At 42.6% G+C, this 18,539-nt stretch overlaps 1 protein-coding gene across 1 annotated transcript in view; it reads right to left on the minus strand.

The window, feature by feature from the left end:
- Positions 1–18,539, minus strand: part of TRAPPC3L (trafficking protein particle complex subunit 3L) — a 184,995-nt gene that overhangs the window by 44,912 nt on the left and 121,544 nt on the right. Inside the window, exons 3-5 of the mRNA XM_073627124.1 lie at positions 9,122–9,169; positions 8,304–8,401; positions 3,885–3,984 (exon numbers count right to left, since the gene is read on the minus strand). Of these exons, the coding sequence (XP_073483225.1) occupies positions 3,885–3,984; positions 8,304–8,401; positions 9,122–9,169 (246 nt within the window). The remainder of the gene's footprint in view (positions 1–3,884; positions 3,985–8,303; positions 8,402–9,121; positions 9,170–18,539) is intronic.

Below are 18,539 nucleotides of genomic sequence, written 5' to 3' on the forward strand. Positions count from 1 at the left end.
CAGAGTCCCCACCAGCAGCCCACTTCACATAGCAGTCCCCACCAGCAGCCCACTTCACATCACAGTCCCCATCAGAGAGCCCCCATCAGCGGCCCTTCACATCAGTGTCCTCCCTCTTCTCCCCCTCCCACATCTACTCACCATTTTGAAGGTAGCTTCTCGTTCCTCTCTCCAGTCATTTGATAACAAGTGATAGGGGAGAGAGGAAGGAAAGTCTGCCGTTGGTCTATCTCCCCCTGCAGGCTGGAGGGAGCATAACGCCTAATGGAAGGAAGCTTCTCTTCCTGACAGGAGTGAAATTGCGATCGCTCACTGTCAGAGAGTGACAGGACTGCACCTGACTGGCCCACTGAGCCATCAGCCCACCGGGAATCTCCCGGTAGTCCCTATGGCCAGTACAGGCCTGGTCGCACAGGCAGTTCATGGGGTGGTAGGGACTAGCCACAATATGTGTCATCTGTATTTTCCAACAGAGAGCCTGTATCAGGTTCAATACCGACTGTGGGCCCTGATCACTAAGGAGCTCCTCAGGGAACTCCACTGTCATAAAGATAGCCAACAGAGCATTAGCAACGTAGTCCACCCCGTGGGAGGATAGTGCCACAGCCTCCAGGTACTGGTTGGCATGGACATCTACTCTCAACGTGTATAGTTTGCCTGAACTTCTCTGGATGGGTAGTGGTCTAATGCAGTGTTTCTCAAATCCAGTCCTCAAGGCGCCCCAACAGGTCATGTTTTCAGGCTGTCCATTATTTTGCACAGGTGATTTGATCAGTTTCACTGCCTTAGTAATTACCACAGCCGTTTCATCTGAGGGAAATCCTGAAAACATGACCTGTTGGGGCACCTTGCTTGAGGACTGGAGTTGAGAAACACTTATCTAATGATATCCACCACAGGTAACATAGAACCAACAGTAGTTGGCTATGTTTGTAAGAATACATCAGTCAGACCTTGGTCTTACTGATTTCCAAGTGACCTTATAGGGGAAATTTCAGTGCCACATTCAGCAAGTGTCTCATAAATGTGTTGGGTACAATGAGCTGCATATTGACTTTTTTTCTGCCTTACTGCCTTCCATAGTTTGATCCTCCCTGTTTAGTTTTCCACAGTCCTAGTAAACCTATTGTTTGTCTCCCTCTGCAGAAGAGCTGTAAGCTAGGCTTCTGAGTTTCTCCACACTTGAGGCAATTTGCAGTGGTTGCTCAAATGTAGCAATGCAATTCCCAGCCAACTGTCCATGGCAAATGAGAACTACAACTGAGGCTCAGCAGAGGTTAAGTCCACTGTGTCACAGCAATGAGAGGAGTTCCTCCATCTCCATCTCCTTCCCTAGAAGAACTGCAAATATCCAACCCACTTACCTCCCACTGCTTAACCCCACCTGCTCAGATGTCAGACCCACATCTTTACACAATACCTTGGTATGCCCAGAGGGTCCTATAAGTGAATCTTGGGTGTCATTAGAAGGTGTATATTATGAGAGCTGAATATATATATATATATATATATATATATATATAGTTATACAAAGCTAGTATAGAGACACTTATGGGTCTTTCTTGCAGAGGAGGTACATCAAAACAGAACACCGTAGTTTTTGGGTTGTTTTTGTCAACATTTTGATGATCCTCAGTCCATCTATCTCAAGACACTATCACATGGACTTGAACAGACCAATATACCCAATGTCCCACCCACCAACAACAATCCCTAGTGATGACATCACACAGTGCAAGGGTAAAGAGATCACAAAAAGTGCAAATCACAGTAGTCCATCAAAAAAAGCAAAATATACAAAATCCTAGCTTAATTAAAACTATCTAGAAATAGCTCCTGCATACAATTGGCAAAATGCAGAAAAAGAAGGTAAAAAAAGCATATTATAAACACTCACAAGATGGCCTTCACTGAACTTGGCAAACACCAGGCAGCCACAGAACCACCCATTATTAGTTAAATTAAATAATAATAAAACAACAAGTGATGTGCTAGGACAACATTGCAACAACCGAGAAATTAGCAAATAGCCATAAAAATACCATACAAGACCGAATACCTCACATCTGCCAAAAGTAAACAAGTGTAAGAGTGTGAATAGCACCCCATATAAGACAAAGACAATAGATCCCTTTACACACACACACACACACACAATCCCTAAATTAAAGTAAAACTTTTTGCTTTAGTTTTCGATAGAATAGGGAAGGGTCGACCCCATGTCAAGTTGTTATTTTAGTATATGTCTCAGTTGAGGAGCTTCACCCATTTAGTTTTACTGGTGACCATTGTCACAGAAAGTGAAGATGAGGGGACATCCATAATTTTAGAGCAGTCCCCGGAACAAGAGGTAAGGGGAAATCTTCCAATGGGTTTACCTGTCTAAAAGGGGAAAACCTCTAATGTCCTGTTACATCTCTGAGAGAGGAAGTAGGGGGAAATATCCTGAATGGGACACAGCAAATAAATACATTTTTAGCTGGACATAAACTTTAACATTCCTCAGCATGATGCCTTCTGCTGAGGATACATTATTTAATGCTCTTCTATTAAACCCTGCCAGCCAGGGGCGTAACTACCACCATAGCGACCCATGCGGGCGCTATGGGGCTCGCAGCCGAGTGGGGCCCAGTGAGGATGAGAGCAGTCTCCCAGCCAGGGGAAGACAGAGGAGAGAAAGAGGCGAGCTATCTGTATCAGCAGAGAGCTGAATTGCCCGATGTAATAGCTTTCATTAGAACTTCCAGTGTTCCCGGGGCTCACGTCACATAGCTCCACCTCTTGGCCCGGCGCCTTTGATAGACAGAACGCCGATCCAATGTGGGACATGTAACGTCATCAAAGGCGTCGGGCCAAGAGGTGGGGCTATGTGACGATGAGCCCCAGGAAGACGGGAAATTCAAATGAAAGCTATTACAGCGGGCAATCTCGCTCTCTGCTGATCCGGGTGGCTTGCCTCTTCCTCTGCATAGGTGAGGCTGCATGGGGCACAGGCAGACCAGGCTGTATGGGGCACAGGTCACGCTGTATGGGGCACAGGTCATGCTGTATTGGGCACAGGTCACGCTGTATGGGGCACAGGTCATGCTGTATGGGGCACAGGCAGACCAGGGTGTATGGGGCACAGGTCACGCTGTATGGGGCACAGGTCATGCTGTATGGGGCACAGGCAGACCAGGCTGTATGGGGCACATGTCACGCTGTATGGGGCACAGGTCACGCTGTATGGGGCACAGGTCATGCTGTATGGGGCACAGGTCATGCTGTATGGGGCACAGGCAGACCAGGCTGTATGGGGCACAGGTCACGCTGTATGAGGCACAGGTCATGCTGTATGGGGCTTAGGTCACGCTGCATGGGGCACAGGTCATGCTGCATGGGGCACAGGTCACGCTGCATTGGGCACAGGTCACGCTGTATTGGGCACAGGTCACGCTGTATTGGGCACAGGTCAGGCTGTATGGGGCACAGGTCACGCTGCATTGTGCACAGGTCACGCTGTATGTGGCACAGCTCACGCTGCATTGACACTAGGGCAGCTGTGGGGGGGGGCTGTTTGCAGGGGGGCCCCATACAACATTTTGCTATGGGGCCCTGCTATTTCTAGTTACGCCCCTGCTGCCAGCCATAACTGACATCTTAGATCCCTACTAACTTGAGTGGTTTCTGATCATCTGATCACTATGTTAGCTATGACACAGTGATTGTGTTCAAGCAGAAAATTTTAACTATGAGTAACTATGAGAAAATCAGAATCTCCAGAAGCACATACTATAGTTGGGCGTATTGTATGCCTAAATCTGTGTATTGTACAGGAGAAAGATAGATTAAAAATATCTAACTGGGGTTATGTTTGGTATGGTATCAGAATCACTTTATAGTACCTTTGCTATAATGTCCACTGTTTCACTGTAACTTCGACATTTCTTTATACCAGAGTTGGCCAAAAAGTCTTCAATTAGCCTAACTCCAATGTTGTATCCCCTGTAAATGGCAAAACAAATTTAAAGACATTAAATTGAGTTATGGGATCTGTCAAATGGAATACTGGATCTAAGATAACTTTATCATTAGGCACATTTGTACTAAAACCAGGTACTGCAAAGCAGCTACAAGCTACTCACTCAATATTGACTATGACATATTATAGTACCTTTTTCTTACTTCTTTTTCCTTGTCCGGCCACTTATTGGCCTTTTCAGATAATTTCTCAGCAGCATATAGCTTTAGGGGCTATTAATTAAAAAGAGCCACAATACTCCCTTGTAGTCGAGGCAATGTATTAGACATGTGCAGAACAGAAAAATTAGTTTTGTTTTGTTTTGAATAGATACGTTATGTTACTAATTTTGCTTTGTTGATTAGTTTTATAATTGCGATTCGGTTATTAATTTTCTAACGACTTCCACAGTTTCAGAACGATTCGAATTCAGATCTGTCGAAAAATTTTTGATCGGTTAGAATTCTGTGTGAAGAATTGCTGGTTGTTAAGGAGCAGGAAGCCGGTTGCCTCGTCCTTAACAATCGATGATTTATCAGCTGTCAGAGGGCATCCCCGCTGACAGCCAAAATGTAAACAAAGAAAAAAACACGTTCCCCCCATCTATATCAGGCCCTTTGGGTCTGGTATGGATTTTGAGAGGAACCCCACGCCAATTTTTATTTTTCAGTCGGCATGAGGTCCCCCCAAAATCCGTAAAAGAAAAAAAAAAATGTGTCCCACGATGTCCATCCATCTTCAATCACACACCCAACAGACCTGAAAAATAGAAAAAAAAAAGCTCCGCCTTGATGTGAGGTGTCCCACCGACTGCTGTCTCTTGGCTGTGACAGGTGTTGTATAGGCAAGGGCGGGGCCACCCAGTGATGTAACTAAATGACCCCGCCCCTGTCAGCGGGATGCATCCCTTCGAGGCAAAGCTTTTTTAATTTTTCTATTTTTCAGGTCTGTCGGGCGCGTGATTGAAGATGGATGGACATCGCGGGACACTTTTTTTTTCATTTACGAATTTTGGGAGGAACCCATGCCAAAAAAAAATTGGTGTGGGGTTCCCCTCAAAATCCATACCAGACCCGAAGGACCTGGTACAGATTGGGGGAGGCACGCTGTTTTTTTTGTTTACACTTTTTTTTGGTGAACGGGTACAATGTACCCGATGCCCATTCACATGGGGGGCAGTATCTGGGGGCCCCCTTGTTAAAGGGGGCTTCCAGATTCCAATAAGCCCCCCACCCGCAGACCCCCACAACCACCGGGCAAGGGTTGTGGGGACCAGGCCCTTGTCCCCATCAACATGGCGACAAGAGCATGTTGAGAGCATGTGGCCTGGTATGGTTCAGGAGGGGGGGCACTCACCCCTCCATCCTGTCCTCCAGGCTGCATGCTCGGATTAGGGTCTGGTATGGATTTTGGGGGGACCCACACCATTTTTTTTTTCTTTGGTGTGGAGTTCCCCTTAAAATGCATACCAGACCCGAAGGGCCTGGTATGGATTTTGGGGGGGGGCCCACACTTTTTTAATTTTATCTATATTGCCGGGAGTTCCCCAAACACTTTATATGGCAATAACTTGCATATAAGCTTTTCAAATGAGCACTTTTGATTTTTCATGTTCGTGTCCCATAGAGTTTAATAGGCTTTGCATGTTTGCACAATTTCGGCTTTGCATGTTCGCACAAGCCTGTTCGCTTGTTCTGGTGCGCACCAAAACAGAAGGGGAAAGGGGGCAAAGGGGGGGGGACAGCGGGACTTTATATGAAACAAGACACTTAGGGTAAATTAAATCAATCAATATAATAAAAATAGCAATTTATTGGCAACACAGAGGGAGGTAGTACAGTAGATAAATTAATAATAGCTGCTCCTGATGAGTGTAAATAATCCACAAAGCGCGTTGAGCTTTTTACCATTGGATGCTATGCCCCAGTAACCATGATTCTACTATGGGTTTGATCTATTTATATCATCAATTAATTTTATTGGTTATTACTGTACACACACTTTGGAATGTACTGTTGGTTTATTATTAATCATGTGTAACAATGCTACTGTACTATGAATTTTATTGTCTTATGTCATTATCATACCTTTTAATTCTGCTAATTACATATTGACCTATTGTTAATTTATCTACTGTACTACCTCCCTCTGTGTTTCCAATAAATTACTATTTTTATTATATTGATTGATTTAATTTACCCTAAGTGTCTTGTTTCATATAAAGTCCCGCTGCTCCCCCCCCCCCCCCGTGCCCCCTTTTCCCTTCGGTGTCAAATTATCAGGGATGGAGACCTGTACACCGGAAGGTCACGGTTCATACAAAGTCCCACCTGTATTTATTCCTTATAAACTGGTGCAAACCGAACCGGGGAGGTTAGGCCCATCCCATGAATATGCTTTGATCTAAACCATTCCATTATAGCTCTGACTGTATGTTTAGGGTTGTTGTCCTCCTGGAAGATGAACCTCCGCCCCAGTCTCAAGTCTTTTGCATACTCTAACAGGTTTCTTCTAAGAATGCCTTGTATTTGGCTCCATCCATCTTCCCATCAACTCTGACCAGCTTCCCTGTCCCTGCTGAAGAAAAACATCCCCACAACATGATGTTGCCATCACCATGTTTCATGGTGGGGATGGTGTGTTCAGGGTGATGTGCAATGTTAGTTTTCCGCCACACATAGCGTTTTGCTTTTAAGCCAAATATTTCAATTTTGGTCTGACCAGAGCACCATCTTCTACATGTTTGCTGTGTCCCCACATGGCTTCTCGCAAACTGCAAACTGGACTTCTTATGGTTTTCTTTTAACAATAGCTTTCTTCTTGCCACTCTTCCATAAAGGTCAGATTTGTGGCGTGCACAACTAATAGTTGTCCTGTGGACAGATTCTCCCACCTGAGCTGTGGATCTGCAGCTCCTCCTCTTGGCTCCTGTGATTAATGCTCTCCTTGCCCGGCCTGTCAGTTTAGGTGGACGGCCATGTCTTGGTAGGTTTGCAGTTGTGCCATACTCTTTCCATTTACAGATGATGGATTGAACAGTGCTCTGTAAGATGTTCAAAGCTTGGGATATTTTTTTATAACCTAACCCTGCTTTAAACTTCTCCACAACTTTATCCCTGACCATGATGCTGTTTGTTCACTAAGGTTCTATAAGGGCTTCGCAGAACAGCTGTATTTATACTAAGATTAAATTACACACAGGTGGACTCTATTTACTAATTAGGTGACTTCTAAAGGTAATTGGTTCCACTAGATTTTAGTTAGGAGTATCAGAGTAAAGTGGGCTGAATACAAATGCACGCCACACTTTTCAGATATTTATTTGTAAAAAATTTTGAAAACCATTTAAAATTTTCCTTCCACTTCACAATTATATGCCACTTTGTGTTAGTCTATCACATAAAATCCCAATAAAATACATTTACGTTGTTGCTTGTAACATGACAAAATGTGGAAAATTTCAAGGGGTATGAATACTTTTTCAAGGCACTGTAGATCCATCCTCAATCCCAATGCCCACTGCTACTGCCAACCCAAAAGAAAAAAAAAACTCTGCACCGAAGAAGGCTCCCGCCGTCTGCCATCTCCGCCACCTAACAGTTCTTAAATAACTGACATCGGGGAAGCCTGCTGACAGCTGATGAGTCATCGGTTGGTAAGGACGTGGCGGCCAGCCTGCTTTTTAACAACCAGCCATTCTTCACACAGAATTCAGATCGGTCGATAATTTTTCAACCGATCCAGATTCAAATTGTTCTGAATATTTGGAAGTAGTTCGAAAATGAATATACGAAATGAGATTACACTAATTTCAACAATTTCATGTGGGGATTTAGATACATTGGAATCTCCGAATAACCAAAAATTTGTCTGAATTTATATTCGGACCAAAACGAATTGTACGTCTACAATGTACAGCCATGCTTGATAAACTTTGTAGATTAATTATATTTCTACATATGAAACAGACCATGCACTAATAATCACATGACACATCTAGTGAAAACTGTAGAAGATGGTGCCATCATTCACTTAGAGCAACTTGAGTATTCCATCAGGTTTGGAACAACCAGCAGTTAATAGTAGCAGATGATCAGCACTGTCTAAAAGCTCAACTACACTCAATGAATAAGTACTTGCTGCATGAAACTCATCTAAATTGTTTTGTCTCTTTAATGGTCTATGCAGAGAAACGCAATAAATAATATTATACTATTTTCAATATACATTTACTTTTCATTTTTACATTTTAAATTAAAATTTGCATCAGGTCAATAAAAAGGATTGTGAAAAAAACACTTACATTGTATCCAAATATTTGTTAATTTCCTCATCATTGTCATAATCTTTACACATCTGTGCCACTAGTGCACCATATGTGAGAACAAAAAGATCTCTGCTCTGTGAATAAAAAAATATAACAATTTTACAATTTATGGATTTTAACTTAGCCAAACACATAAAAAACGCTTTCGAGAATTAGGGTGGCTTTCAACTTTCAACCTGCCAAGATAAAAATTGTAACCACTAATATACAGTTTTATATATAAATATTCTATTAAAATACATCCACTTTTATGGATTTATTTATTTATATTATTCTGTCAGTCAAGTTGGTCAATCAGTTCTTTCAATTATTTATGGCTTTTTTATTGTATGCTAGTTTCATATTGAAAACCAATAGGTTACTAAAGTTATGAAAATTCTCGTATGACAGAATACAACTTCAAAAGTTATGTAATGTATTTTATTTCATTGTAATGTATTCTTTCGTTTCTGAGCATGTGTGGTCTTGGTCACACTATTTTTTTTTTTGCACAAATTATACATATTAATTACATCGTTCGTTCTGTTATCTTATGAGAAATATTTTCGTGCTTGTGCCTTCGGATATTTTCGCAAGAACTGGCGTGATCGGCTCTTGAAAGCTGTGTACTAACAGTTTATCAGACAATCGCTCCTACAGCGGTATTTTTCGTCCAATCTTTTTCCTGTGTACTAGACATTACACACATACTGACTTTCAGCACTCCTGGCACTTTGCATTAAAGTACGTTTTATTAAATACCACTGATTGCCTTTATTTACTTCATATGTTCTGGCTGTTAGCATCATACTTACTATATGATGTGCTGAGGCAGAGGAAGAGACAGCTGGTAATTGCCAGTCCTAAAATATTTAAAGAAACCGCAGTTAGCAAAGGGAATCTGGCTTCATACAAAAGTTTTGCATTCTCCATTATGTACATTTTATGACCAATAACTAAAACTTTCTAACAGTTGTTACTCTCATCAAGTATCCATGTAGGTTAGAAAAGAAATATCTCTCTCTCAAATATTGTTCATAATGCAGTTCTTTACCCTTTTGTAAAGGATATTGAATAAACCAGTTTTAGGGATGTATACTTCTATTGGAATTCATGTGTGCATGCTGTATTAGATATAAAAGAGAGGTCTCACATGACTGGTGTTAGATGTCTATGGTATAATTCTTTTACAATGCGTGCTTTGAAGACTTTTTTAGGCTCAGAGTGAGGATGTTGGTTTGCATATTTGAGTTGTGAGTCTTCCTTTGTTTAGCATTAAGCAAATCTAAATAGCTACATACTTACAGGGCCATAAAAATGTACAGGATTAACCATTATAGAGCCAGAACAATATTTCTTTGACTGCACGTCTCCAACCATTCTTAGGCCGGCCCTACACGGTTCGAATCTCGTCCGGTTCAGCAGGAACCAGCCAAGATTCAAACCATTATTGAGCAGGCTGAATGTACTAAGTTGATCGATTGATCAACTTGTGTGAAACCAGCCTGCCATATACTCTTGCGATTATCGCTAGAGGCTGCTATAGCCGCTAGCAAAAATCACTGTCTACTCCCAGCGGAAATGGCTCCCCCCACCCACTCCTGCCCCCTGGCCAGGAGAAGACAATTGCTGATTCCCCTGTGAACACTGCCTGTGTTGATGGGGGAATTGTGCAAATTTCTTTCCTGCAACCCATGGTTGCAGAAAAGAAATTTGCACTGTGTATGGCCTGCCTTAAACATTAAAGTGCATTCAATCCAAGAACAAAATATACATTAATTGGAGCTTACTACTTCTTAGATTTGGTGGCTCTCTTTTTTTAATCTTGACTCCTGTCCTAGGGTGACACGACTACCGAACATCTCTTCCTTGACTCACCTCCATAGCATAGGAGAGAGGTGTTCTTTAGTACGCAGAAAGATAGGAACATGGCGGCACAGGCAACTTACATAGGAAGTTATCAGCTCAATGCTTTTCTGGTTGGATGAACAGGTTTTTGCACATATCAAACAAATATAACAAAATTATTTCAATGGTTTATTTAACAGATAAGGAAGAAAGATATAACAGGAGTTCGTTGTGGGAGTTTACATATAATGTATTGCCCTCCTTACTCTGTAAAGCAACCATTTGATATTTAGATCCTTTTACATGGCAGATGGAGCTTTCTATAGGGAGTACATTTATATAAACGTGTTTTGCTTTTATTAGCATTTAGGCAGCAATAACCAAAAAACAAAAAATATATAATGTTCTTAGAACTTATTTCACAACTAACATTTAAAATGCGGAGGCACAAAATGTTAATTTAGCAATTTATGTTAATTTTAAAGATGTCACCTATATCTAATATGTAGCAAACTTGAGGAAAAGGTAGGTGTATATTATACCTGGTCTATCCAACTAAAATACAAACAACAAGAAAAAAGAAACCTGGTGCCGAATTGGCACGGTCTAACCCACCAGGACTTTCAAAGACAGACCAAGTAGGTAAGTAAAATAGGTTACCTATTTTACTTACCTACTTGGTCTGTCTTTGAAAGTCCTCAGGGGTTAGACCGTGCCAATTTGGCACCAGGTCTCTTTTTTCTTGTTATATCTAACACATATAATTTGATTAGCCACCAAATGCACCTGTCTGTGTTGCTGTTGAAGAGTTCTCCTCACTTCCTGTGTGATAAAATGTTGTCAACACAGCTGCCAGATGTGTTTGTACACATGCCACAGTAAAAATTATACTCGCTGAATGGAACCCATTCATGTCACTGGAGCCATGGCCCAACAGCCCAGCAACTGCATGTAATGCACACAGTTGCAGCGCATTGGTGTAGGATAGCATCCCCATATGACCCATAGACTTCAAGAGGAGTATCTGTAAACAGGTGAAACTTGCACTTGAAAAAACACTCTGCTCCTCTAGAACTGCTCTTCTCCTCTTGCTCAGCCCAATTAAAGCTGGAAACGTGCATAAATGCCTGCACAAAGCTTGTGAAACACCCTGAATGTATGTATTTATGCATGCAAAAACACTAAAAAAAACCACACTTCAAAATCATCAGAATCATGCTCTGCTCAAGTGTGAATGCAGGCTTAGAATATTCCACACATGAAAGGGGGGCGGGGCCGGAAGCGGATGGAGGTGAGAGGCTGCAAGGAGTAAGAATGCGTGCTCACCCCGTTCCAGGATCATGAAAGCCCCATGTGTAACTCGCCCAATCCCACCATAGTGCTCGGTGCCTTCCCCCCGCCTTCCCCGCTGCACTACTCTGCTCGCTTGGTCCTCCTGAGTCGTGCCTGTCGGAGCCAGTGCGGTGGGGCCGTGAACTTCTCCTGGGACGCTGAGAGTGATCGGTGCTGGGTGGATGCAGCGTACGCTTGTGAGACTGGGAGCAAGAGTAGGAGCAAGAGAAAGATCGGCTGCTGGTGGAGTGAATACCGGGAGTCCTCGGTGTATGTGTTATACGTCCCCTACACATGTTCCGGAAGCTGCCTAGAGGATCGAAGCTTGAAGCTGGTGTTTTCTCGTAGAGGATCCAGAGGTATGCTTTGATACTAGAGCGCTGTCAGAGGGGATGTGTATAAAACGTATCCAGCCCACCGGAGCAGAGGTACCATACTGATTTTCACTTGCTATCCTCTTTCCCTGTTACAAGTGAAGGTTGTTTGGGAACCTCTTAGGGGACTTAAAATATTGAGAAAGACTGTAACCTATGAGTGAGCTTGTGGAGAGGCTTCTGTGCAGTGGTGTGCAAGCGCTATTCCTATATAACAGACTTAAACAGCAGTGATATCTTTTGGCTTAAGGGCAGCGGTGTCAACCTACTGGGCCTTGGTAAGAGGTGTGGATAGGGGCAGTTTCCCTGTGCCCTCTTTTATATAGCTCTGCTTTGTATTTCCCTCTTTTTCCCGGCTGCAACAATAATAAGAACTGGAATCACAGATAATAACAACTGGTGAAGGAGGGGCTGTGTAGTTGTTTATCTCCTGATTACTAGTGAGCTTATTCAACTCACATAAATAACAGTAGGAAAAACAATATGTCAGCAAGAAGAAAGGGAGATGAACATTCTAACCAGGAAAACATGGGAACTCTATCTCTACGTTCGGCTAAGGATAAAGAGAAGGATAAGGAAAAAGGGACTCAATCCGCTGTGGCGGGGGCAATGGTGGCGGCTGTGGCAGCTACCACCAAATTGGAGAGAATGGTCCACGCGGCGGAACACACTCCAAATAAAGGGGGCAGCAAGTCCAAAATAAATCGTCATCATTAATGGATAGGAAAAGACAGGGACATTCAGGCTAGTCCATAGGGGCCACTAGTATGAAGAATTCTTCCAATAAAGGTTCAGGAGCGACTGGTAAAGAAATAGCAGCCTCTGCCACTCTGACACCCTCAACAGAAGGAGAGCCTTCCCTAAAAGACATTCTTCTGGCAATTAACGCATGTAAACATTCTCTGGGTGAACTGGGAGACCAGATGAAAGATATCAAGGAGGAGTTAACTCTAGTGCGGCACAAGCTCAAGAAAACAGCAGAAAGAGTAACGGAAATGGAAAATAGAATACGTTTGATAGAAGATGACCTACACCCTATGAAACAAGAGGCTAAGATTTGGAGAGAGAAAATGGATAAACTTACGGGGAAATTTGACGAATTGGAAAACAGACTTCGTAGGGACAATGTGAGGGTGGTGGGATTACCTGAAGGGAGCAAAGGCTCAGACCCAATTGTATTTTTGGAGGGCTGGCTGATTGAAGTATTTGGGGGAGATACGTTTTCTCAGCAGTTCTCAATTGAAAGAGCGCATAGAGTTCCGTTTAGACCCGCCCCCCCTCAAGGAAGTCCCCCAAGACCGTTGCTAGTGAAATTTCTAAATTATAAGGATAAAGTAAGGCTCCTTCGTAAGGCCCGAGAGATGGGGGGAGTTTTATACAACGGTGCTAAGATATCAATATTCCCCGTAGAGCTGAGTTTTTTGGGGTTAAGCGCAGCCTACAGAAATTCAATGTCACTTATGCTCTCCTTTACCCAGCCAGGCTTCGGATAAATGCACTGGGAGGAAGTCAGATTTTTGATTCCCCTGCCGGTGCGTTAGCATGGCTAGAGGATAAGAGAGATCAATTATCCATGAAATAATGGGGTATTAGATTTGAACTGGTTACACATAGGTGGGGTACAACTTTAAATAATATATTTGTTTGTTATTCGGAGTGGGGTAGGATGGTGACACGGTTAAATGAAATTAGGATCAGGATAGGGTGTGGGTAACACAAGTCACTTTATGATCACAGGGAGGGAGGAGAGGGTGGTGGTGGGGGGTGGGGTTGATGAGGAAGAGGGAGGAATGTGTTTCAAAAGGGTAGGTGGGTACGGGTCGGCCATTAAAAAAGCCCTTTGGGGTCATCTAGAATGGTATGGGAAGGGAGGGGGGAGGGAAAGGGAAATAAATGGGGAGGGAGTGGGGAGGGGGGTGGGGTAAAGGGTATATAAGAAATAGAACACATTGTAGGGAATTATATGGAACACTGAATGGTAAGAAAATGTATTGTACACCGGATGAAATAATAGTACACAAGACACAGCAAAATATAGGTATAATATCAATGTGTGTAGTGAGAAAATATGGGTAGGTTGTGTAATCATTGGGATACCAAACTTAAAATATTAGTTAAGTGGGGTTTTTTTTTTCTGGATAAGGAGGAGCAATCTTTGAATCTGGGTATTAGCCAGGGATTTAATATTACAAGGAGCCCTACAAGGATCACTATTATTTTTTTTTTTTTAATTCTCTCTTCAAATGCTATAAAGGGTCAGCTTCCGGGGTTTATCTCTCCTTGATAGTGTTCTTTCAGAATAACCAATGGGATTAAACATCGGATCATGGAATGTTCGTGGGTTGGGTACCCCTGCCAAAAGAGCACTTATTTTTGATATGTTGAATTTTTTTAAAGTGGGCATTGCCTGTCTGCAGGAGACACACTTGACTAAAGATACTAAAGCTCAAATAAGAAATAAAAAATATCAGTGCCAGTTTCACGCAGTACACACCTCCTATTCCAGGGGTGTGTCGGTGTTAATTGGCAAAGAGGTAGTGTTCACCTGCAGACAGTGTAATATAGATGTGGAGGGTCGGTATATCTTTTTACATTGTATAATCGGGAATCAGGAATATATATTAGCAAATATTTACATCCCTCCACCTTTTAAACTAGAAGTGTTATATTGTTTTTGGGAGTTTATAATAAATAAACCTAATATTCCAATTATCGCAGTTGGGGATTTCAATGTTGTTATAAATAAAAAAATAGATAGGTTTCCTCCAGGAAAACAGGGACAGGGGTCACAAGAAAATCGAATGGGTCAATTCCTGCAAGAGGACGGTCTATTGGACCTCTGGAGAATACGTAACCCAGTGGCACAACAATTTTCATGCTACTCTGGCGCTTATTCTTCACTTTCAAGAATAGACCTCATTCTGGGCAATGATTTAGCTTCTCAAACAATTAAAGATATAACTTATCAACCTAGGGGGGTATCGGACCACTCGCTATTGATAGCCTCGATAGTCACAAGGAATAATAAACCTGGTAGAGTATGGAAGCTGAATCCAATGTGGCTTGAAATAATAGAGGACCAAAATGAGATCGCAATTAAGTTGAATGAGTTTATAGCTTTCAATGTGGACTCCACGACAAGAGGTGTGATGTGGGATGCATTGAAGGCTTATTTGAGGGGATTACTTATTCAGCAGATTTCAAGAATGAAAAAAGCATCATCGGACTGGGAGGATAAGGCCAGGAAGGAGTTAATAGTAGCAGAAAGGGAGTATGTGAAAGAACCATCCCCTGACAATCACAAAAAATGGGAGAGTAAGCAACAAATATATAAGGATGTAATGGTCAGGAGATCTGAAAACAAGAGGTTGTTTCAAAAACAAATAGTGTTTGGGGAGGGGGAAAAAGTTGGGAAGATGTTGGCCCATATTGTCAGATCTGGTTCCCCCCCCCCCCTCTATGGTCCCCGCTATTAGAACTATTTGTGGTGAGATTTCGTCTCAGTCAGACAAAATTAGTGATACCTTTAAGAAATATTATGAAGAACTGTATAAATCCCGGGGGGCCATGGAGGATGAGGAAATGGATAGCTTTTTTAGGAACATTGAGATGCCCACCCTCTCAGAGATGGATTTTGAGGCACTGGAGGCTCCGATAACATTGGAAGATATTAAAACAGCAGTTAAGGAAATGGAAAACCAGAAATCCCCTGGTCCTAATGGCCTCTACCTGTATCAATGACCAAGGCCACGATAATAATACTGCACAAAGATGGGAAAGACCCCTTGGAACCCGGGTCCTATAGACCTATTTCTCTGTTATGTTCAGGTGCTAAGATCTTAGCAAAGATCCTCGCTATCAGACTAAAAAAAATAATTCATAAATTAGTTCACCCGGACCAAACAGGTTTCAGTCCCCAAAGATCAACAAGTGGGAATATAAGGAGGTTCTTTTTGAACCTACAAATTCCAAAAGAAAATGCGGGCTCAAGGGCTGTTCTGATGCTAGATGTGGTAAAAGCGTTTGACAGCCTTGAATGGGGGATTATTTGGCGTGTACTGAAGGCATTTGGCTTTGGCCCTTCGTTTAGTAAATGGCTCAAAGTTTTATACAACGACCCCAGAGCGAAGGTCAGAGTTAATAATGTTCTCTCCGATGAGTTCCGACTTGAAAGAGGCACAAGACAGGGGTGTCCCTTATCACCCCTGATTTTTGCCCTGGCAATGGAACCGGTGGCTGCCGCAGTAAGACAAAATAAGTTTATGGAAGGGTTCCGGAGAAGGGCTAGGGAAGAGAGGATCGCGTTATACGCGGATGATGTCCTCATTTTTTTGGGAGATACGGAGGGTTCACTTAGACAGGTGATAGTCATTTTTTCGAGTTTTGGAAGGCTATCTGGCCTTTCTATAAGTTGGGAGAAATCAGTTCTATTACCAATAGATCCCATCAAGAAAGGTACCTGCTTAGATAATATCCAAATAGAAATAGTGGAGAAAACAAAATATTTAGGCATTTACATAACTAAAGACCCAAATAACTATTTAAATAATAATTTAGTTCCCTTATTGGTGAAATTTAAAAACAAGACTGATATATGGAAGGGACTTCCACTGTCATTTGCTGGAAGATGCAATTTGATTAAAATGCTGTGGTTGCCCCAGCTATTGTACATATTGCACAATTCCCCAATATGGATCTATAGAAAATGGTTCAAAAAAATTGATACAATGCTAAGAGGTCTCATATGGAAAGGGGGGCAATCTAGGATAAGCCTACAAACCTTACAATTGGCAACCTGAGAGGGGGGCATGGCTGTCCCGCACCCTCGATGCTATTTTTTAGCAGCCCAATTACAGCACTTAGGGTCAGGTATTGACCCTGTTGGTGATAATAATGGGGGAATAGTGACTGCAGGAACACCTCATAAATCAGTATTGGAGGCACTAGAGGCGAATTAGTTTGCCTATAGAACCCCCACGATCAAATTAATAACAAAAGTTTGGAAATCCATCAAAGCACTGAAGGGAATGGGAGGAGAAACCAGGTTTACTCCTCTCTGGGATAATAAAAACCTACAAGAGTTGATACAAATAGGGAAAATAAGGATATGGGAGACAAAGGGGATAGTTAAATTGGTTCAACTGTATAATGGTAGTACTTTAAAAACATTCTCCTCATTAAAGGAGGAATTTGATGTCCCGAATCATTCGTATTATAACTATTTACAAATCAGGCATGCCTTACGGGCTCAATTTGGGGAACCAGGCCCGAGTTGGAGCCTCTCCCCTATCCTTCAAAGACTATGTAGCTCTGACGGGTCAGGTGGGTTCATAGCAGAAATGTACCCCCATATCTGTAAAGGTAGTATGGAGGGACCAGAAAAACTTAAGTGTAGAAGGAAATGGGAAGAGGACCTGGGCACGATACCGGACGAACAATGGATAAAGGTTCTGGGGGGGAGGGCATCAGGTCTCGCTTTCACCCGCCCAGAAATTCTCACACCTAATGCTGCTACACAGGGCATATCATACCCCTAAAAGATTGTTTGAATTTGGGCGGAAGGTGGATGCTAACTGCCCTAGGTGCCAGAATACCGGGGACTTGATGCATATGTTATGGAAATGCCCAAAATTATTTTGCTACTGTTCGGAAGTTTTAGATACTATTAATGAGATCTTTAATTCAGGTCTTAAAATGGATCCGAAACTGTGCATTTTGGGAGTAGGGGTGAGTCTAGGTAGAGGGAATATTGGAATTAAAGCAGTATTGAGATGTCTCTTCCAGGCAAGAAAGGTAATAGCTCAAAGATGGCAGGCTGAGAAACCCCCTTCGAAAGATGATTGGTTGAGAACAGTTTCAGGAACAGTATGGAAGGAAAAGGTAGTATATGCAAGGAGAGGTAATATAGTGGAGTTCAAAAAAATTTGGAAGCCTTGGCTAGCGAAGTTGGGTTATCCTATGTAGGGTGTGCACAGAAAGGAGTGGATACAGTGATCTATACGGTACGAAGATAACTATGAAGGTGTGATTGTAATGATCTTTTTTGTATTTGGTATTTCATTTGTATTTTATACAGAATTGAATAAAGATTATCTAAAAAAAAAAAAAAGAATATTCCACACATGATTAGGCCAAGTCTCCAAGGATATTGGATGAAGAAGCCGAACAGCCAGTGTTCAGGTTGTACCCATGTTGTGCCTCCCAGTGGAAAGGGGGGTGGCAGAATGAGAGTCAATGTGTAGGCAGTCTATTTTCTCCACTGCAGGTGGCACACAACTGCAGCAGCATTATAGAGGAAGTCAAAAGGAACCTAGTTCCTCAATGGTTTTCTGGGTCACAAGGGGGCAGCTGTCAGGTTGGATGCTGGCGCCCCATGTGACTCTAGTGGCCATCTTGAGTCAGACCAAGTTTATTTAAGACCCTGGCTCCTGGGGCATGGTGAGTATTTCATGTGTGGCTAGAGCAGGGACAGGGTACCCATCTGGCAGGGAAAGTGCTTAGCGTCAGGGAAAGATTCCAGAGTATTAGGAAAGGTGCAGAGACATGCCATCCTAACTGGAAGCCTCCCCACTTGGGTACAGACTGTCCAGGCTACATTCCGCCTCTCGAAATAGATGCTCTTGACATACCTGTGGCCTACTTCTACTGACACATCACTGTTACATGCTGTGAGTGTTCC

The sequence above is a fragment of the Aquarana catesbeiana genome, linkage group LG04 (assembly GCF_042186555.1).
Source record: "Aquarana catesbeiana isolate 2022-GZ linkage group LG04, ASM4218655v1, whole genome shotgun sequence".
In the NCBI taxonomy this organism is placed as follows: Eukaryota; Metazoa; Chordata; class Amphibia; order Anura; family Ranidae; genus Aquarana; species Aquarana catesbeiana.